This window comes from Bombina bombina, chromosome 6, assembly GCF_027579735.1.
Source record: "Bombina bombina isolate aBomBom1 chromosome 6, aBomBom1.pri, whole genome shotgun sequence".
Classification (NCBI taxonomy): Eukaryota; Metazoa; Chordata; class Amphibia; order Anura; family Bombinatoridae; genus Bombina; species Bombina bombina.
Window position 1 is genome coordinate 1053662229 of NC_069504.1, and position 23921 is coordinate 1053686149.

The 23921-nt window shown below is 41.2% G+C and overlaps 1 protein-coding gene across 1 annotated transcript in view; it reads right to left on the minus strand.

Moving 5' to 3' along the window:
- The window catches only part of CACNA2D4 (calcium voltage-gated channel auxiliary subunit alpha2delta 4), a 1345448-nt gene that overhangs the window by 406146 nt on the left and 915381 nt on the right, over positions 1-23921 (minus strand). Inside the window, exon 27 of the mRNA XM_053718853.1 lies at positions 18084-18164. Coding sequence (XP_053574828.1) covers positions 18084-18164 — 81 coding nt within the window. The remainder of the gene's footprint in view (positions 1-18083; positions 18165-23921) is intronic.

Genomic DNA, 23921 nt, shown 5'->3' on the forward strand with positions numbered 1-23921 from the left:
AATACCGGAAATCCCACACAAAAACGTAATTCTTTTGAGTGCAGAATGGACGTTGCGTTACAGGCTAAAATGCTTGTGGTATAACTAAACTGACATGACTTGTAATATGCGTTCCTGGCCATTCCAGCGTAATGGACAATTTTTCAGCGTTAAAAGCCGTACCACACCGCAACGCAGAACTCGTAATATAGCCGTAAATTATCTACGACGTGAACTATTGAACTTCTAAACAGTATTTGTTACATCGAATGTAACATTCGAAATTTTGAATGTAGATATTCAATCTCATTATCAACATTCGAAAACGAAAGTAACATTGGATTGCCGAATTTTAATGGATTTTCATTCGAGTGTCCAAAAGGAATGTCCACAGGACTATTCGTTCTACCAAACGAATTACACTTTCAGCACATTCGCTCATCCCTAGACATGAGTGGTAATTGGCTATTAATTCTCCTGTCTCCACACAGTGCCTTTCACTGCATTCCTCCACCCCCCTCTCTTTCCTTTTCATCTTTTGAAGTTCATGCTTTCTGCCTCTTCTCCCCTCTAGCTCTTCATGTTGCAGTTATTTATCGGCCCCCTGGCCCAGTATCACAATTTCTGGACCACTTTGAAGCCTGGCTTCCACATGTTCTCTGTAATGTCCCTTTTCTCATCTTAGGGGACTTCAACATACCCCTTGATAATCCTCTTTTGGCCTGTCCCAGTGGACAACATCTCCAACTCACTGTGAAGGCAACTCCATAGACCAAGTCTTCACTTATTTCTGTGCCGTTTCCAACTTCCTTAACTTCCCCTTTCCTCTCTCTGACCACCATCTACTAACTTTCTCTCTTACTCTACCTGCTACATCTTTGCAATCCCCCAAGAAACTATCTTACAGGAATTTAAATGACTTGGATCTCACAGACTTTTTCACTCAACTGAATCCTCTGCTCTCTGACATTTCATCCCTCTCTTGCCCAAACCTCGTTGTTTTACAGTATAATTCAACACTTGACAAAGCTGCACCCTCCACTGTTTGTCGTACATCAATCACTCGACGGCAACCGTGGCACACCAAACAGACCATAAATCTTCAGCAATGTTCACGGGCTGCTGAACGGCAGTGGAGGAAATCACGCACCTGTGCTGATTTACGGCATTATAAATTCATCCATAAGTCCTACAACTCTGCGCTCAGCCTGGCCAAACAAGTCTATTTTTCCTTCCTTGTGTCATCTCATGCATCCAACCCAAGAAAGCTGTTCTCAACCTTTAACTCCCTTCTACGTCCAAATCCACCCCTGCACACTACCAACCTCACTGCTCAGATTATTGCTGATCCCTTCAAAAATAAAATTGACCCTATCAGGGCCGCCACTAGAAATTTTGGGGCCCCTGACTCAACCATTGATCAGGGCCCCCCGCCCCTCCTTTGACATGTGCAATTTTTGACCAAGTGACTAAAACGTATATGCACTTTATTCTTAATTGTCTATTTAAACTTGGAAATGTTGTAAAGGTAGTAACATACACACACACACACAGACACACTCATACACTGAAACACACAAACACACTCACACATAAGGATTCACATATAGATACTCTAGCAGACACGCAAAGAAACACACTCAGACACAGAAACCCAAACAGACACTTAGCACTTGTTTACATTGACCTGACAAGTAATGAGGTAAACTACAGTTTTGTAAAAAAGGAGATTTAGAAAACAAAATATGGAGTTCTGATTATCTTTTTGTAAAGGAAGATGCCAACTAAATTATGACAACAGCATGCAGTGGCTGAAAGGAACCTAAACAATAATTTAAAGGTTAAATGGTGGAGTGGTTACTTCCGGAAAGGTCTTGTTAGTCTCAAAGTCTAGAAAAAATAGGAGACAAGCGAACAGAAGGTAGAGCACTCGCAAAGGGAGACTAGTATAAGTGGCTATTCAGTGGGTATATAATATTAAAACTTAACATTTATTATTTTAAAAAAAATGAATGATAAAAAACTACTATACAGGGAGTGCAGAATTATTAGGCAAGTTGTATTTTTGAGGATTAATTTTATTATTGAACAACAACCATGTTCTCAATGAACCCAAAAAACTCAATAGTTTTGGAAGTAGTTTTTAGTTTGTTTTTAGTTATAGCTATTTTAGGGGGATATCTGTGTGTGCAGGTGACTATTACTGTGCATAATTATTAGGCAACTTAACAAAAAACAAATATATACCCATTTCAATTATTTATTTTTACCAGTGAAACCAATATAACATCTCAACATTCACAAATATACATTTCTGACATTCAAAAACAAAACAAAAACAAATCAGTGACCAATATAGCCACCTTTCTTTGCAAGGACACTCAAAAGCCTGCCATCCATGGATTCTGTCAGTGTTTTGATCTGTTCACCATCAACATTGCGTGCAGCAGCAACCACAGCCTCCCAGACACTGTTCAGAGAGGTGTACTGTTTTCCCTCCTTGTAAATCTCACATTTGATGATGGACCACAGGTTCTCAATGGGGTTCAGATCAGGTGAACAAGGAGGCCATGTCATTAGATTTTCTTCTTTTATACCCTTTCTTGAAAGCCACGCTGTGGAGTACTTGGACGCGTGTGATGGAGCATTGTCCTGCATGAAAATCATGTTTTTCTTGAAGGATGCAGACTTCTTCCTTTACCACTGCTTGAAGAAGGTGTCTTCCAGAAACTGGCAGTAGGACTGGGAGTTGAGCTTGACTCCATCCTCAACCCGAAAAGGCCCCACAAGCTCATCTTTGATGATACCAGCCCAAACCAGTACTCCACCTCCACCTTGCTGGCGTCTGAGTCGGACTGGAGCTCTCTGCCCTTTACCAATCCAGCCACGGGCCCATCCATCTGGCCCATCAAGACTCACTCTCATTTCATCAGTCCATAAAACCTTAGAAAAATCAGTCTTGAGATATTTCTTGGCCCAGTCTTGACGTTTCAGCTTGTGTGTCTTGTTCAGTGGTGGTCGTCTTTCAGGCTTTCTTACCTTGGCCATGTCTCTGAGTATTGCACACCTTGTGCTTTTGGGCACTCCAGTGATGTTGCAGCTCTGAAATATGGCCAAACTGGTGGCAAGTGGCATCTTGGCAGCTGCACGCTTGACTTTTCTCAGTTCATGGGCAGTTATTTTGCGCCTTGGTTTTTCCACACGCTGCTTTCGACCCTGTTGACTATTTTGAATGAAACGCTTGATTGTTCGATGATCACGCTTCAGAAGCTTTGCAATTTTAAGAGTGCTGCATCCCTCTGCAAGATATCTCACTATTTTTGACTTTTCTGAGCCTGTCAAGTCCTTCTTTTGACCCATTTTGCCAAAGGAAAGGAAATTGCCTTATAATTATGCACACCTGATATAGGGTGTTGATGTCATTAGACCACACCCCTTCTCATTACAGAGATGCACATCACCTAATATGCTTAATTGGTAGTAGGCTTTCGAGCCTATACAGCTTGGAGTAAGACAACATGCATAAAGAGGATTATGTGGTCAAAATACTCATTTGCCTAATAATTCTGCACTCCCTGTATAAGTAATGATTAATACTTAGATTAAAACACAAACAAATAATAAACAGCTGTATATCCACAATGACCCCAGAATATATACCATAGAAACTCAGAATAGAGTAGGAGGGATTTTTAGGCAGATATACACCAAAAAATGGTTAACGGATTGCACCAAAATCTATCTAAAAATGAGGATTGACCTCAAACAAAATTATACTATCTAGTGCAATACTGGACCGGTGTAGGTCTGTCCAAAATATTCCCTATGACAAAATTAGTATAGTGACTAAGAGGGGAAGTGTAGGTAGCAAGATTCACATAGTTCACACATTCAGCATATTACACAGACCCATTTGTATAGGCAAGAGTGAAGTGTTCACAAACACAAATTAAACCAAAAATACGATCAATGAAAGGTAATATGATTCTATAGATTTGTTATAATAAACACATTGACTAGTGAAATGTGCACTCTTCCTACGGCTGTATCAACCACTAAGTGTAACTATGCAAGTCACATTTCACTAGTCAATGTGTTTATTATAACATATCTATAGAATCATATTACCTTTCATTGATCGTATTTTTGGTTTAATTTGTGTTTGTGAACACTTCACTCTTGCCTATACAAATGGGTCTGTGTAATATGCTGAATGTATGAACTATGTGAATCTTGCTACCTACACTTCCCCTCTTAGTCACTATACTAATTTTGTCATAGGGAATATTTTGGACAGACCTACACCGGTCCAGTATTGCACTAGATAGTATAATTTTGTTTGAGGTCAATCCTCTTTTTTTTAGATAGATTTTGGTGCAATCCGTGAACCATTTTTTGGTGTATATCTGCCTAAAAATCCCTCCTACTCTATTCTGAGTTTCTATGGTATATATTCTGGGGTCATTGTGGATATACAGCCGTTTATTATTTGTTTGTGTTTTAATCTAAGTATTAATCACTACTTATATAGTAGTTTTTTATCATTCATTTTTTTTTGAATAATAAATGTTAAGTTTTAATATTATATACCCACTGAATAGCCACTTATACTAGTCTCCCTTTGCGAGTGCTCTACCTTCTGTTCGCTTGTCTCCTATTTTTTCTACATTTACTTGAACAGTGAGCACCCTCCCCTGGTATTACTAGTCTATACTTCATTATATCAGATATTAGTATTATTGTCCCCAATTTGGGTGACTACTTTTATTGGTTAAATTGTGGTAAGCTAATACTTGACGGGGAATCATTAAATACAACTTCCATTACCACTATCCCTATCTTTATTATATAACATAGTCTCAAAGTCTGAAGAAAGATGTGAATAATTAATAGTAAGGTCAAAATGTCCTAAAAAGGAACAGACAATGGACATACACACACACAAACTCAAACTTGCACATACACCCAATGAAACACAGACAGAGACAGCCTCAGAAAACACACAAAGACATACACACACACACACAGAGAGAGACACCCACAGAAAACACAGATATACATACACACACCCACCCTCACAGAGACACCCATAGAAAAAGCTCAAAGACATATGCACACACCCTCACAGACATCCACAGAAAATGCACAAAGACATACACACCCACCCTCACAGAGAGACCCACAGATAAAAAATACATACACATAGAGACACAAACCAAAGCACAAAGACATAAACACATACACCCATAGAAACACTCACAGAAGGAAACATTTATGCATCTTGCATCCCCTAAATCAACAGTGTGTGACATGCATGATAAAAAAAATTGCAGAAATTAAGAGATCACTTTTTAAAGAATCATATTTGTAAATGTGCAAACAAAGATAATTCTGTGAATTCAAAATTGTACATTAATGAGCTGGGTAGATGGCTAGATGAAGAAAAGTACCTTTAAAAGGTTGACATATGTTTGTTTTTTCCCCATGTTCCCCAACCAAGAACACCATTTCAAATATAGTGTACAAATTTTCCCATCTGTCAGCTCTACTTATGGATTTTGAAAATGCTGTACTCTATATGGTCTTGGTGGGACCATAAGCTCTGGTACTCATACCATTAGATCTGGTTAAATGCAGGATTTAGGCTTGTTGGTATGTATTTCAAAACTAAGTCAGCTGTAGTGTAAACTGAACAGCTTTAAGTTAACCTGTCGCATTTCAAACACTGAGCAATCTTAGTCTGAGAGTATAAAATTTTATGCAGATGTAAAAATCTTAGATAAAATGCCTCCTTGCATCTGGAAAGTCCTTGCATAAAGGGGCAGTAAACTGGAATGTAATATATATATATATATATATATATATATATATATAATGCATATCTGCCAAAAGGGCATCTACCATTTGTGTATTGAGGAGGAAACATTTCTGCATGGTTTTAAATATAGAATTTCTACAGCATTGTCAAATAATCATAAATACACTGCTGCTAAAAAAAAATGTGTTTTTATGGACCCCTAGCCCCACCATACAACTACTACCACACTGAAGTTACAATCCAAAATTGCACAAAGAAATAAAAAACATTTGCTAAGTAAGTCCTACCTCCTCTTCAAATGAAGGTGATCTGCCTTCTGACTGGCACACACTGTCTGACTGGCACACACTGTACGAAGTGCCAAGTCTGTCTCACACTGAGGATAGTGGTTTAGTGCACACTAAGAAATCCTCTCAAATGCTAATACTTTACTCCTTGTAATATCATTTCCCATGCTCAATTAGCACTCTGCTGTAGTACCCACTGGTGGCTGCCAAAATTTAATTTTTTATTTTTTTTTAGTTCTTGCCTCATGGGGCCCCCCTGGCTCATTGGGCCCCTGACAGGAGTCACCCCTGTCACCCCCTGATGGCGGCCCTGGACACTATTAGAAAAGATATCTGCACCTCACACCCTTCAAACCCAGAAATCCTACCCACCCTTTCTATTAAAAAAACTCTATGCTACTTCCCTCCTGTAACAGAGGAAGAAGTCTCTGTACACCTATCCTTGGCTCATCTCACAACCGGCCCACTTGACCCTATTCCTTAACGACTTCTTCCCTCTCTCTCTGCTTCACTAACCCCTACCCTATCTCATCTCTTTAACCAATCTTTCACTGCTGGCACATTTCCGGATACATTCAAGCATGCGTCAATCATACCAATCCAAAAAAAGCCCTCGCTTAACCCCTCCACGCCTTCTAACTATCGACCGGACACCTTACTTCCCTTGGCTTCAAAATTATTGGATTGACTGGTGTATAATCGGCTAACTCAATTTCTCACAACTATTTACTTGATCCACTACAATCTGGTTTCCGCCCTAAACACTCAACAGAAACCGCTCTTGCTAAAGTAACAAATGACCTGTTATCAGCTAAAGCAAAAAGCAATTACTCCTTACTAATTCTTCTTGATCTATCCGCTGCTTTTGACACAGTCGACCATCTTCTCCTCCTAAAAATACTACATTTATTTAGCATTCGAGACACAGCCCTCTCCTGGTTTGCCTCATATCTCTCAAACCGCTCTTTTTCAGTTTCCTTTAACAACGATCCTATGCCTCTCTCAGTTGGAGTACCACAAGGCTCTGTCTTGGGTCCCTTGCTTTTCTCTCTCTATACATCCTCTCTTGGAAAACTTATAGCCTCCTTTGGATTACAGTACCACTTATATGCTGATGATACCCAAATCTATCTTTCCTCTCCTGATATCTCACTGCTGCAACTACAACCAATGTAACAAGCTTCCCCAACCTTATGTCTCTGCCCCCTAAACCTGTAGACTGTGAGCTCTCTGGAGCAGGGCCCTCCTTTTCCTGTACTAGATTTATTTAGTTTTGTTATATTTTGTATTTTATCACAAATCCTTGTCATTGTATACCCCTATCACTGTACCCAGTGCTATGGAATTTGGCGGCGCTATACAAATAAATGATTATAATAATAATAATTAATGGTAACTGACTATTGTGTCAAGTTTTTAACTTAGTCAGTAAAATCCATTTATAGTAGTACAGTTACAATATGAGAAATTGTGTAATTGATCATGTACCATGCATATTAAAAAGCAGCAGTTAAACATGTTAAAAAAAAGTTGTGCATAAAAACGGTTAAGTAAAAGGGACAAAACATTAAAGGGACATTACGATCAAAATTGAAATGCAAATACAGGGAGTGCAGAATTATTAGGCAAATGAGTATTTTGACCACATCATCCTCTTTATGCATGTTGTCTTACTCCAAGCTGTATAGGCTCAAAAGCCTACTACCAATTAAGCATATTAGGTGATGTGCATCTCTGTAATGAGAAGGGGTGTGGTCTAATGACATCAACACCCTATATCAGGTGTGCATAATTATTAGGCAACTTCCTTTCCTTTGGCAAACTGGGTCAAAATAAGGACTTGACAGGCTCAGAAAAGTCAAAAATAGTGAGATATCTTGCAGAGGGATGCAGCACTCTTAAAATTGCAAAGCTTCTGAAGCGTGATCATCGAACAATCAAGCGTTTCATTCAAAATAGTCAACAGGGTCGCAAGAAGAGTGTGGAAAAACCAAGGCACAAAATAACTGCCCATGAACTGAGAAAAGTCAAGCGTGCAGCTGCCAAGATGCCACTTGCCATCAGTTTGGCCATATTTCAGAGCTGCAACATCACTGGAGTGGCCAAAAGCACAAGGTGTGCAATACTCAGAGACATGGCCAAGGTAAGAAAGGCTGAAAGACGACCACCACTGAACAAGACACACAAGCTGAAACGTCAAGACTGGGCCAAGAAATATCTCAAGACTGATTTTTCTAAGGTTTTATGGACTGATGAAATGAGAGTGAGTCTTGATGGGCCAGATGGATGGGCCCGTGGCTGGATTGGTAAAGGGCAGAGAGCTCCAGTCCGACTCAGACGCCAGCAAGGTGGAGGTGGAGTACTGGTTTGGGCTGGTATCATCAAAGATGAAAAACATGATTTTCTTGCAGGACAATGCTCCATCACACGCGTCCAAGTACTCCACAGCGTGGCTGGCAAGAAAGGGTATAAAAGAAGAAAATCTAATGACATGGCCTCCTTGTTCACCTGATCTGAACCCCATTGAGAACCTGTGGTCCATCATCAAATGTGAGATTTACAAGGAGGGAAAACAGTACACCTCTCTGAACAGTGTCTGGGAGGCTGTGGTTGCTGCTGCACGCAATGTTGATGGTGAACAGATCAAAACACTGACAGAATCCATGGATGGCAGGCTTTTGAGTGTCCTTGCAAAGAAAGGTGGCTATATTGGTCACTGATTTGTTTTTGTTTTGTTTTTGAATGTCAGAAATGTATATTTGTGAATGTTGAGATGTTATATTGGTTTCACTGGTAAAAATAAATAATTGAAATGGGTATATATTTGTTTTTTTGTTAAGTTGCCTAATAATTATGCACAGTAATAGTCACCTGCACACACAGATATCCCCCTAAAATAGCTATAACTAAAAACAAACTAAAAACTACTTCCAAAACTATTCAGCTTTGATATTAATGAGTTTTTTGGGTTCATTGAGAACATGGTTGTTGTTCAATAATAAAATTAATCCTCAAAAATACAACTTGCCTAATAATTCTGCACTCCCTGTAGATTAATTACATCTTTGAATAGAAACATATTTGCAATTTACATGTATTGGCCAAAATGCTTCTTTTAAGAGTTATCACTGGTTTAGTGTTAACATTTTTCTCTGCAAATGCATGTGAAGCATAGCTATATAGTCTCAGTGCACCAGCATTTTTAATAATGCAGCTGCTAAGAGCTCCAGTGGGGCTTGTGTCATGTCAGCAATTAACAGGCACCTTAGGCTCTTTGAGCAAGTTTTTAAATTGCTGGTGCACAGATCATACTTAAAGGAACAGTCAACTTTATTTGTTTAATGTTTGAAAAGATAGATAACACATTTACTACCCATTTCCCAGCTTTGCACAACCAACACTGTTATATTAATTTACTTTATAACCTCTAAATCTCTGCCTTTTTCTAAGCCCCTGCAGGCCGCCTCTTATCTCAGTGCATGTTATTAGCTTTTCACAGCCAGGCAGTGCTAGTTCATGTGTGCCATATAGATAACATTATGCTCACTCCTGTGGAGTTATGCAGCAACCAGCACTAATTGGCTAAAATGCAAGTTTGTAAAAAGCAATGAGATAAGGGGCAGTCTGCAGAGGCTTAGATACAAGGTAATTTTATAGGTAAAGACTATATTAATATAACAGTGTTAGTTATGCAAAACTGGGGAATGGGTAATAAAGGGATTTTCTATCTTATTAAACAATAAAAGTGTTCAAGTAGACTGTCCCTTTAAACACACTTTTGAAACAGCCATAGCTTTTACTAAAAATCATATACATTTATATTGCAAAAATGTTTCTATACAAAATTTAAATGCACCCAGGCCTATTCCAATTTCTGTTTGAATGTCCCATTAAAGGGACATAAAAGTGCAAAAGGAAAATATTCTAATGTGTTTGAGTACTTTATTACAACACTGTCACTTGCATATATCTATGTGTTTAACCCTACAAAGGGAGTGAATTGCTGCTGCTGAGCACATCCTGACATGAGACAATGACAATTTCAGGATTTCATCTACCACAAGATAAGTTAAGGTTCCTGGTTCATTGCTAATGGCACAGCATGTAGAAAAACTAAATGGCTTTAAAAGGACATAATGCTCAAAATGTTCCTATATGGAAGCGCAGCTGTTAAACACGTTACTACAAACTGTGTGAAAAAGGTGAACTAACATTTGTTTAAATTTAAGGTGAAATAATCAGGAAGTGCCTAACTGTGTGCATCTTGGTCCTGTGACTCAATTGCTCATTGGGGCAGCTCCCATATAAAAAACACAATTTATGCTTACCTGATAAATTTATTTCTCTTGTGGTGCATCCAGTCCACGGATCATCCATTACTTGTGGGATATTCTCATTCCCAACAGGAAGTTGCAAGAGGACACCCACAGCAGAGCTGTTATATAGCTCCTCCCCTAACTGCCATATCCAGTCATTCGACCGAAAACACGCAGAGAAAGGAGAAACCATAGGGTGCAGTGGTGACTGTAGTTTAATGAAAAAATGACCTGCCTTAAAATGACAGGGCGGGCCGTTGACTGGATACACCACAAGAGAAATAAATTTATAAGGTAAGCATAAATTGTGTTTTCTCTTGTAAGGTGTATCCAGTCCACGGATCATCCATTACTTGTGGGATACCAATACCAAAGCTAAAGTACACGGATGAAGGGAGGGACAAGGCAGGTACTTAAACGGAAGGTACCACTGCCTGTAAAACCTTTCTCCCAAAAATAGCCTCCGAAGAAGCAAAAGTATCAATTTTGTAGAATTTTGAAAAAGTATGGAGCGAGGACCAAGTCACCGCCTTGCAAATCTGTTCAACAGAAGCCTCATTTTTAAAGGCCCAAGTGGAAGCCACAGCTCTAGTAGAATGAGCTGTAATCCTTTCGGGAGGCTGCTGTCCAGCAGTCTCATAGGCTAAGCGGATTATGCTTCTTAGCCAAAAAGAAAGAGAGGTTGCCGAAGCCTTTTGACCTCTCCTCTGACCAGAGTAGACCACAAACAAAGCAGATGTTTGACGAAAATCTTTAGTAGCTTGTAAGTAAAACTTTAAAGCACGAACCACGTCCAGATTGTGTAATAGACGTTCCTTCTTTGAAGAAGGATTAGGACACAAGGATGGAACAACAATCTCTTGATTGATATTCTTGTTAGATACCACCTTAGGTAAAAACCCAGGTTTGGTACGCAGGACTACCTTATCCGAATGGAAAATCAGATAAGGAGAATCACATTGTAAGGCAGATAACTCGGAGACTCTACGAGCCGAGGAAATAGCTACCAAAAAAAGAACTTTCTGAGATAAAAGTTTGATATCTATGGAATGAAGAGGTTCAAATGGAACTCCTTGAAGAACCTTAAGAACCAAATTTAAGCTCCATGGCGGAGCAACAGGTTTAAACACAGGCTTGATTCTAAATAAAGCCTGACAAAAAGCGTGAACGTCTGGAACATCTGCCAGACGCTTGTGTAAAAGAATAGACAGCGCAGAACTCTGTCCCTTTAAGGAACTAGCTGACAATCCTTTTTCCAAACCTTCTTGGAGAAAGGATAATATCCTGGGAATCCTGACTTTACTCCAAGAGTAACCCTTGGATTCACACCAATAAAGATATTTACGCCATATCTTATGATACATTTTCCTGGTGACAGGCTTTCGTGCCTGTATTAAGGTATCAATGACTGACTCGGAGAAGCCACGCTTTGATAAAATCAAGCGTTCAATCTCCATGCAGTCAGTCCATGGTGGAAAGGATGACATGTCCACTAGATCTGCATACTAGGTCCTGCATGGCGACGCAGGCGCTATTAAAATCACTGATGCTCTCTCCTGCTTGATTTTGGCAATCAGTCGAGGGAGCAGAGGAAACAGTGGAAACACATAAGCCAGGTTGAAAAACCAGGGTGCTGCTAGAGCATCTATCAGCGTCGCCTTGGGATCCCTGGACCTGGATCCGTAACAAGGAAGCTTGGCGTTCTGTCGAGACGCCATGAGATCCAGTTCTGGTTTGCCCCAACGATGAATCAATTGTGCAAACACCTCCGGATGGAGTTCCCACTCCCCCGGATGAAAAGTCTGTCAACTTAGAAAATCCGCCTCCCAGTTCTCTACACCTGGGATATGGATAGCTGACAGGTGGCAAGAGTGAATCTCTGCCCAGCAAATTATTTTTGAGACTTCTAACATCGCTAGGGAACTTCTTGTTCCCCCTTGATGGTTGATGTAAGCCACAGTCGTGATGTTGTCCGACTGAAATCTGATGTACCTCAGAGTTGCTAACTGAGGCCAAGCCTGAAGAGCATTGAATATCACTCTCAGTTCCAGAATATTTATTGGAAGGAGTGTCTCCTCCTGAGTCTACGATCCCTGAGCCTTCAGGGAGTTCCAGACTGCACCCCAACCTAGAAGGCTGGCATCTGTTGTTACAATTGTCCAATCTGGCCTTTGAAAGGTCATACCTTTGGACAGATGGACCCAAGATAGCCACCAGAGAAGAGAATCCCTGGTCTCTTGATCCAGATTTAGTAGAGGGGACAAATCTGTGTAATCCCCATTCCACTGACTGAGCATGCATAGTTGCAGCGGTCTGAGATGTAAGCGTGCAAACGGCACTATGTCCATTGCCGCTACCATTAAGCCGATTACTTCCATGCCACCGAAGGGTGCGGAATGGAATGAAGAACACGGCAGGAATTTAGAAGCTTTGATAACCTGGACTCCGTCAGGTAAATTTTCATTTCTACAGAATCTATCAGAGTCCCTAGGAAGGAAACTCTTGTGAGTGGGAATAGAGAACTCTTTTCCTCGTTCACCTTCCACCCATGCGACCTCAGAAATGCCAGTACTATGTCCGTATGAGACTTGGCAATTTGGAAGTTTGATGCCTGTATCAGGATGTCGTCTAAATAAGGGGCCACTGATATGCCCCGCGGCCTTAGGACCGCCAGAAGCGGCCCTAGAACCTTTGTGAAGATTCTTGGGGCTGTAGCCAATCCAAAAGGAAGAGCTACAAACTGGTAATGCCTGTCCAGAAAGGCAAACCTGAGAAACCGATGATGATCTTTGTGTATCGGAATATGAAGATAAGCATCCTTCAGATCCACTGTAGTCATATATTGACCCTCCTTGATCATAGGTAGGATGGTACGAATAGTCTCCATCTTGAATGATGGAACTCTGAGGAATTTGTTTACGATCTTTAGATCCAAAATTGGTCTGAAGGTTTCCTCTTTTTTGGGAACCACAAACAGATTTGAGTAAAAACCCTGTCCCTGTTCCTCCTTTGGGACAGGATGGACCACTCCCATAACTAGGAGGTCTCGTACACAGTGTAAGAATGCCTCTCTCTTTATCTGGTTTGCAGATAATTGTGAAAGGTGAAATCTCCCTATTGGGGGCGAAGCTTTGAAGTCCAGAAGATATCCCTGGGATATAATTTCCAACGCCCAGGGATCCTGAACATCTCTTGCCCACGCCTGGGTGAAGAGTGAGAGTCTGCCCCCTACTAGATCCGTTACCGGATAGGGGGCCGTTCCTTCATTCTGTCTTAGAGGCAGCAGCAGGCTTTTTGGCCTGCTTACCTTTGTTCCAAGTCTGGTTTGGCCTCCAGACCATCTTGGACTGAGCAAAAGTTCCCTCTTGTTTTGCATTAGAGGAAGTTGATGCCACACCTGCCTTGAAGTTTCGAAAGGCACGAAAATTAGACTGTTTGGCCCTTGATTTGGACCTGTCCTGAGGAAGGGCATGACTTTTTCCTCCAGTGATATCAGCAATAATCTCCTTCAAACCAGGCTCGAATAGGGTCTGCCCCTTGAAGGGAATGCTAAGCAACTTAGATTTTGAAGTCACGTCAGCTGACCATGATTTAAGCCATAGCGCCCTACGCGCCTCAATAGCAAAACCAGAATTCTTAGCCGTTAGTTTAGTCAAATGAACAATGGCATCAGAAACAAAAGAATTGGCTTGCTTAAGTGCTCTAAGTTTGCCAAGTATGTCATCCAATGGAGTCGCTACCTGTAAAGCTTCTTCCAGAGACTCAAACCAGAACGCCGCAGCAGCAGTGACAGGAGCAATGCATGCAAGGGGCTGTAGGATAAAACCTTGTTGAATAAACATTTTCTTAAGGTAACCTTCTAATTTTTTATCCATTGGATCTGAAAAAGCACAACTGTCCTCGACAGGGATAGTAGTACGCTTTGCTAGAGTAGAAACTGCTCCCTCCACCTTAGGGACTGTCTGCCATAAGTCCCGTGTGGTGGCGTCTATAGGAAACATTTTTCTAAAAATAGGAGGTGGAGAGAACGGCACACCTCTGTAAACCTTTTAGGTATTGGAAAAACATCAGTACACACCGGCACTGCAAAGTATTTATCCAGTCTACACAATTTCTCTGGCACTGCAATTGTGTCACAGTCATTCAGAGCAGCTAAAACCTCCCTAAGCAATACGCGGAGGTGTTCAAGCTTAAATTTAAATGTAGAAATATCAGAATCAGGTATCTTTCCTGAGTCAGAAATATCACCCACAGACTGAAGCTCTCCTTCCTCAGCTTCTGCATATTGTGAGGCAGTATCAGACATGGTTCTTAAAGCGTCAGTATGCTCTGCATTTCGTCTAACCCCAGAGCTATCTCGCTTACCTCTAAATTCAGGTAGTCTGGCTAATACCGCTGACAGTGTATTATCAATGACTGCCGTCATGTCTTGTAAAGTAATCGCTATGGGCGCCCTAGATGTACTTGGCGCCATTTGAGCGTGAGTCCCTTGAGCGGGAGTCAAAGGATCTAACACGCGGGGAGAGTTAGTCGTCATAACTTCCCCCTCGTCAGATTCCTCTGGTGATAAATTTTTTAAAGACAGAATATGATCTTTATTGCTTAAAGTGAAATCAGTACATTTGGTACACATTCTAAGAGGGGGTTCCACCATGGCTTTTAAACATAATGAACAAGGAGTTTCCTCTATGTCAGACATGTTTGTACAGACTAGCAATGAGACTAGCAAGCTTGGAAAACACTTCAAATCAAGTTAACAAGCAAATATAAAAAACGGTACTGTGCCTTTAAGAGAAACAAATTTTGTCAAAATTTGAAAAACAGTAAAAAAGGCAGTAAATCAAACGAAATTTTTACAGTGTATATAATAAGCTAAGAGAGCATTGCACCCACTTGCAAATGGATGACTAACCCCTTAGTTAAAAAAACGGATCAAAAAAACGACATAGACGTTTTTTAACAGTCACAATCAACTGCCACAGCTCTGCTGTGGCTCCTACCTTCCCCAATAAACGACTTTAGGCCCTTTTGATATGTCCTGTAGCATTCAGGGGACTTCTGAGGAAAACTGGATGTCTCAGTCTGTAATTTTAACTGCGCAAAAAAGCGCTAAAATAGGCCCCTCCCACTCATACTATAACAGTGGAAAGCCTCAGGAAACTGTTACTAGGCAAAAATAAAGCCAGCCATGTGGAAAAAACTAGGCCCCTATAAGTTTTATCACCAAAGCATATATAAAAACGATTAAACATGCCAGCAAATGTTTTATATTGCATTTATATAAGGGTATTACCCCCTGAGAGTAAGCATGATACCAGTCGTTATTAAATCACTGTATTCAGGCTTAACTTACATTAATCCGGTATCAGCAGCATTTTCTAGCATTTACAATTCTAGAAAAAATTGTAACTGCACATACCTCATAGCAGAGTAAACTGCACGCCATTCTCCCGCTGAAGTTACCTCACTCCTCAGACATATGTGAGAACAGCAATGGATCTTAGTTACAACCTGCTAAGATCATATAAAACTCAGGCAGATTCTTCTTCTATTTCTACCTGAGATAAAATAGTACATAGTACTCCGGTACCATTTAAAATAACAAACTTTTGATTGAAGAAAATAAACTAACTATTTTTCACCACTCTCTCTTACTACCTCCATGCGTGTTGAGAGTTGCAAGAGAATGACTGGATATGGCAGTTAGGGGAGGAGCTATATAACAGCTCTGCTGTGGTTGTCCTCTTGCAACTTCCTGTTGGGAATGAGAATATCCCACAAGTAATGGATGATCCGTGGACTGGATACACCTTACAAGAGAAAGCTGGCTTATTCAGCGAGAGAACATCATAAAATGTTCTGTAATATATTTTTATTTTTTAAAACTTTCTCATTTAGATGCAACATCATTTTTTTTTTTACATTACTGCTCCAAGCTCAACAATTCATTTAACCATTTAGTTGCCAAAGAGTGCTTGGAAGCACAGTGCAGCCTCTTCCAGGCATACAAGGGGTTAAAACAAGATATTTGAGATTAGGGATACAGTGAACTGCTTTTGGGTTCCGGGCAGGTAACTACCATTTTAAAGTGGGTGTTGTAACTATGCCTTCTGTAAAGCATACATTATTATACATTTATTCTATGTGAAGACCTGCGCCGAGTCCTTGCGATTCTGTAGCTTGATCTCAGGAGATTACAACACAATGACAGAATCAAGCCAGTAGTTTGCTCCGAGTTATAGGAAGCTATTACACAAGCAGGCACCTCCAGGGCACAACGCAGGATACAAACTGTGATGTTCCAGTCTGGGAACTGTCAGACACTATTAACCTCTCGACTGGCGAAATATTCCCGTACTGAAACACATTTATCTCTCACAGTGGGGTAGGCAGTCTTCACGGGATGTGTTACTGCCTGTATCTACTACTGCCTTGCTCATACTTCTCATTTAGGGCCTGATATTCAAAAAATCGCCGACATGGAGAGAAATCCTGCAAAATCTTTGTGATTTTTTTTTTTTTTTTAGACCTTATATTGGAATGTAGGTGTCTCCCCTTCACATCAAGAACCCTGCATAGTGAGATAAATAGCTTTAAAATTAAAATTTGTGTTTCTAACATTTTTTTAGTAACTTCTCCTTACTGACGAGATGTCTTAGATCATCTCACCTGAGTGGTGAGTTTTGAATATCAGGCCCTTAATGGTTACACTACAGAGGGAGGGACACTCATTTTGCAGAACGGTTATTCAAAACCGTATATACCAGGAAGCCAGAAATGCTTTTCTGAGAAACACATAATTTGTTAGGAGACTGCAAGAGAACTAATTTATAGAGTTAAAAAAGGTGTTACATAACAGTTTAAAGGGACATAAATAAACCTTATGATTCAGATAGCGTTCATAATTTAAAATACAACACTTTCTCTTGGTATCCATTGTTAAGATATAGGTAAGCTCAGGAATGGCCATGTGTCTTGAGCACTATGTGGCCGCCCAGCGGTGTTTGCAATAATGTTATACATGCTTTTCTATGGGCATGTGCACACTCCTGTTACAAACACATTTGCCATACAGTGCTCATAACTCATGTAAAATTGTTTTTTGAATTGTATGCTCTATCTGAATTTTGATTTCACTTTACACACCATGGGGCCGATTTATCAAGGCCCCCGATTCCCCTGTTTCCGCGCGAGCCCTCAGGCTCGCCGGCAACAGCAGTTATGAAGCAGCGGCCTTAAGACCGCTGCTCCTTAACTGGTCCCCCGCCTCTGAGGCTGCGGACATCAATCCGCCCAATCCTATACGATCAGGCTGATTGACACCCCCTGTTAGCGGCCGATTGGCCACAAATCTGCATGGGGCAGCATTGCACAAGCAGTTCACTAGAACTGCTTCTGCAATGTTAAATGACGACAGTGCATCATGTCCGCCAAACTGATAATTCGTCCCCTTTGTATTCAATGCTTTATTTTTGCGCAGCATATGTAGCATTTTTACCTTTTTTTTGATCACAGATAAATAGTGTAACAAATGTCCCATGTGGCACGTCACTGTGCAGTAAAACATATCACATACAATTTAACCCTCAATCCCCTGCACACAAGTAAAACACAAATGTATTTTTAAAATCTACTGAAAAACAAAATCCAGTCACATTGGTGAGTGATTTGATAGAAGCCTACCTGCAGCGATGGCGGTCTTGCTGTGCACAGTAACAGATACAGCTGTACTAACGGTCAGAACCTCTGGCTTCTGGCCCTTATCTGTAAAAAGCAAAGGAACATAATCAGCACCCAGTATGTGTTCTTAGACCCCCCCCCCTTGATGAAATGGGGTATAGAGACAACGCAATAAACGCAGAAACTTTGTGATTTACCTCTCCACTACAGCACCAAAAGATTTGTCTTTTCACAATAAATGCTATCATTTTATCATAGCTATAGTGAAGTATAAAAAGCTATAAGAAAGAAAAGCTGAAGGGCAAGAGATGGCTCTGCCGTTTGTGATTATTGCTTTGGGCTATTCCTACCCCATATAATATAGAGAAAAACTTCCAACACTAATAAGTCTCAAACGATGTATACTATACAGAATACTGACTAATCCTGTCTTTCCTATGAATTAATTCACTGGAAGAATATATTGTTTAGCAAACTTTTACCTATATCTTTAGCTGCTTTAAAGGGACATTAAACACTAAATAAATGCTAGACAGGATGATGTATTAAGAGCATAGATTAGCCTGTGAATAATATTATATTAATAGTATATGTTTTTCAAAATTATATTGGTTGTTTAAATAGTGTTCCATAAAGCAGTGGGCAGCAGCATTTTGTAACCTAGGTTACCTTCTCTGCTGAGGGTTGTTAGGAACAGTTATAAATGGGTCACTAGAGTAGGTAGCCAATGACTGTGTGTAATACAGTATTGTTAAGAGAAAACTCCACAATTATCTGAGTTAAATTACAGGAAAATAATGAATGTTTTATTTTACTACATGTAGTTAAACATTTGAAATTGCAGTATCAAAGTATTTAATGTCCCTTAAAGGGAACTTAAAGTAATTAATTTATGTGTTGACAGAATATATCAGCAATTAAGGGGACATTGTACTTAAAGACAAGCCTTTGCAAGTATGTAAATAAAAACAATGATTTATTCAAAGCAAAAACATAAATTGACTGCATTGCTAAAGATCTGCATACAAAATAATTATTTACTGGGGCTCTGAAGAAGTGTTAAAAGGACACTGAACCCAAATTTTTTCTTTTGTGATTCAGATAGAGCATGCAATTTTAAGCAACTTTCTAATTTACTCCTACTATCAAATTGTTTTCATTCTCTTGGTATCGTTATTTGAAAAGCAAGAATGTAAGTTTATTTTTGATGAACAACCTGGGTTGTCCTTGCTGATTGGACAGCACCAATAAACAAGTGCTGCAAAAGGTACTGAACCAACAATTGGCTGAAACCTTAGCTTAGATGCCTTCTTTTTCAAATAAAGATAGCAAGAGAACAAAGAAAATTTGATAAAACGTGCGTCAGAGAAATATTAAGGAGTAATGTCCATCTAATATAAAAAAGTGTTTTGAATAGTGTCAGTTAGGGTACGGTCTATGATTAGTGTCATTATAGTTTATGGAGTACATTTTTTTTAATCTTCTTAATATTTTTTTTTTTGTGTTGCAGGCATCCTGTGCTTAGCTAATTTCCTCAACTTAATAAATCTAAGTTAACTTTTTGTGCCCTTTACACACCTCTGGTCCCCATTGTGGGATAACAGGATATTCTGTTTCCTTCTTTTATTGTAAATTTATCTTGTGTTGTGGCCAATTAAAGACAGATATAAATGATCTGCTGCACTGATCAAGCAATCACTCTGTAGACTGTAGAAGGGTCAGGGTTCTGGACTGATAAAATAATTAAACATTTTATGGGGACTTAATATTTGAGTTTACTGTCCCTTTAAACGCTGTATCAGTTAATATTAAACTATACAGAGCACTAACATTTATTTTACACCCCTCATCTCCATATGATACCCCAAAATCATCATTATAGGAGGAATGAATTAAAGTGATAGGTAAGAAGAGGTTTGTTAATATAATTCAGCAGATGAGTATGAGTGATGTAAGGGAGGTGAATCAGAGAGATGACAGATTAATTCACTACATACAATGATTAGGTGTGCTATATAACATATTATGCATGTTACAGGATTATGTGCTCTGTGGGAGTTGTGGATACTCTCGCATGCTGCCATGTTACATGACACAGATGCATCAAGAGATGGATAAATATATATTTTTTTAATCACGTTTTACTATTTTAATTAAATTAATTAAAAAAAAAAAACAGTGACAGAAGAATGTAAATCAAACTAGTACATTATACCTGTCAGATATGGTTTACGGCTGAATAAAAAAAATAGGTGGGAGTGGGCTGCTTAAATGTCCAGGTCTATTTTTGGTCCCAATCCAGCCCTGTATGAAGGGTGCATTTATTTGACAATGTAACATATTGTTTTATATAGGGGTAAGAGATTTTTCAAGCAAATGATCATTTCAGTAACATAGCTGGAAGAGGGTTAATAGACAAATTAGGGAATGTTTTTTTCACAACTGCTTTGCATTTATCTATGACCAAACGGAAAATGATTTCTTTTTTTTACAATATTGTGTGTACCACAGCTTCAGTAAATGATTGTAAAATATTTCTGATTAACAAATCAAGCTGTATAAACGTACAAATGTGAAGCCGTCCTGGTCGCCTGCTGTGTTAAAAGTGAAGGTTAATTCATGTCAGCAGAATCAACTTTGATTGCGCTAACAACTGCAATGCATACTCCAGCTTGTTATATACAGTGTATTTATAATATTTGTGTGCAAGAAGGTTTTGTAATAAACAGTGGACCCCCCCAAATGTAACCACATTAACACATTTACCCTCTAACTACTCAAACAAAAGGGCATGATCATTTTCAGTATGGTGGTATAAATGTCTGGTCAATAAAACAAAGTTAAAAATGATGTAGCTTACTTAAATGAAAGACTCTACAATAAAGCCTTTCATTTGTTAGCTAATATGTTTACAAATTGACCATCTATTCAAAGGTTCTCCAAAAGACCCCATGCACAAGTTAGATTATTTAAAAAGATCAGTCAAACCCCTGAGGTCCGTCACAGGATTCTGTAACCAGCCCACCCACCTTCCTGCTGTATTTAATGGTGCTCGCTGCACCACTAAAGTAAGTTCTCTCTCCCTTATCCCTATGTATTTGTGCTGTATCTTACTGTATTTTGTTTGCTCTTTTATTATTTCACACCTACCCCCTACCCAGTTAACCAGCCCGCCCACCTTCCTGCTGTATTAAATGGTGCTCACTGGGGCGCACCAAAGGCAAGCCAGTCAGCGCCTGTCCGCGCCCCACGCCACGAACTATGGCTCCAGAAACTTCCGCCACTACGACGCCAGCACCCTCCACGCGCTCAACACCGGTAGATTGTCCGCCTGCCACCACGCATCCACGACCTTTCACCTGCCGCAACTGCTCCTTCCCCTCCCTCTGGACCACAACCCAACCAACTAACCCACCCAAAAAAAGCCACAATTACCTCAACTGCATCCTCCTCAACACCCGCTCCATACACAAGCACACCCTTGGATTCTGGAACCTGCTAGACTCCATCTCCCCTGACGTCGCCTTCCTCACCGAGACCTGGCTAAACCCTGCATCAGTGCCAGACATCGCCACTGCAATACCCGACGGCTACAAGATCTGCCACAAAGACTGCAGTTACCGACCTGGAGGAGGCATCGCCATCATCCACAAACACACCATCCAAGTCACAACCAGCTCCGACGACCACTCACCAGGCCTAGAACACCTACACTTCAAGATCCAGGTCAACCCCAACACCACCCTCCACGGCACCCTCATCTACAGATCACCTGGACCTCGTCCCGCCTTCTGCAACACCATCACCGACCACATCGCAACCCATGCCCTCACCTCAATAGACTACATCCTACTCGGTGACCTCAACTTCCATCTTGACAACCCCAACGATCACAACACCTCCACCCTCCTAGAAAACCTTGGAACTATTGGACTGAAGCAACTCGTAAACTACCCAACCCACACAGCTGGCCACACCCTCGACCCGATCTTTTTCTCAGGCAACCACATCTCAGTCAATCACATCACCGAATTCCTCTGGACTGACCACCACTGCATACACTTCTCCTTCAGCAAACCCACCACCCACCTCCGACAGTACCACCCGCCCCGCAGAAACTGGAACATCACCCAAGACCAACTACACCGCACCCTAAACAAATCCTCCCCTCCAACCTCCACAGACGCCAACTCCTCCGCCCGCAACCTCCACTGCTGGATTACAGACTGCTCCAACACCCTCGCCCCCCTCAAAAAACCATCTGGCTGCTAAACCACCAACAAAGCCAGCTGGTTCACCCCAGGCCTCCAGGACTCCAAATGCTACTGCAGACGACTGGAAAGAACCTGGAGAACCAGCAAGACCCTTCTGGATAAAGCTGCCTTTAAGGAAGCAATCACCACCCACCACCACCTCATAAAAACCGCCAAAAAAACAGCCATCCAAGACAGAATCAACTCTAATGCATAAAACAGCAAAGAGTTGTTCTCAGTCATGAAGGAATTCTCTAAACCCAGCAGCGACACCACCAACATTCCACCCTCCCAGGACCTCTGCAATACACTCGCTGCACATTTCCACCTCAAGATCCTCAACATATATGACAGTTTCACGCCTCTAACTCAACCTCCACCACCCACTCCTCTACACCCAACGACACCCCTCCCAAATCCGCCCCCCCTCACCACACACGGACTATCTGGAGCCCCTTCACCACAGATGACACCCTCAGAATCATGAAATCCATCCACTCCGGCACACCCTCAGACCCATGCCCCCCATCACATATTCAACAAAGCAATCAACACCATCGCCCCTGAACTCCGCTGCACTATCAACTGCTCCATCAAAACCAGCACCTTCCTGGATATCTGGAAGCACGCAGGACTGAAACCCCTGCTGAAGAAACCATTGGCAGACCCCACAGACCCGAATAACTACCGCCCCATCTCTCTACTCCCCTTCCCAGCCAAAGTCATAGAGAAGTCCATCAACTTGCAAGTTATTGACCACATTGAGGCCAACCACAACCTGGACCACTCCCAATCCAGTTTCAGAAGCAACCATAGCACCGAGATCGCCCTCCTCGCCGCCACAGACGACATCCGCACCATGCTCGACAGAGGAGAAACCTCCAACCTTATCCTCCTAGACCTCTCAGCAGCTTTCGACACTGTCGACCACAACACCCTCCGCACCCATCTACACGACGCCGGCATCCACAGCAAAGACATGGAATGGATCACCTCCTTCCTCACGACAGGACCCAGAAAGTCAGACTCCCACCTTTCTCCTCCAAACCCACACCAGTCAACTGCGGTGTACCGCAAGGCTCTTCGCTGAGCCCCACCCTCTTCAACATCTACATGGTTCCTCTTGCCGCCTTCGTCCGACGCCACAACCTCAACATCGTCTCCAACGCTGACGACACCCAGTTAATCATCTCACTCACCCGAGATCCCTCCACCATCAATAAGACCTTCCACGAAGGCCTGACAGCAGTCGCTGCCTGGATGAAGGATAACCAGCTCAAACTGAACACAGACAAAACCGAAGTCCTCCTCCTCGGACCCAATAAATCCGCATGGGACGACTCCTGGTGGCCCACGGCCCTCGGTCACCCTCCAACCCCAACCGACCATGCACAGAATCTAGGCTTCATCCTGGACTCCTCACTCTCCATGGACCGACAAATCAATGCCATCACCTTAACATGCTTCCACATTCTCCACCTGCTACGAAAAATCTTCAAGTGGATCCCTATCAAAACCAAGAAAACAGTCACCCACGCCCTCGTCAGCAGCCGGTTAGACTACGGCAACGCACTCTACGCTGGCTCCA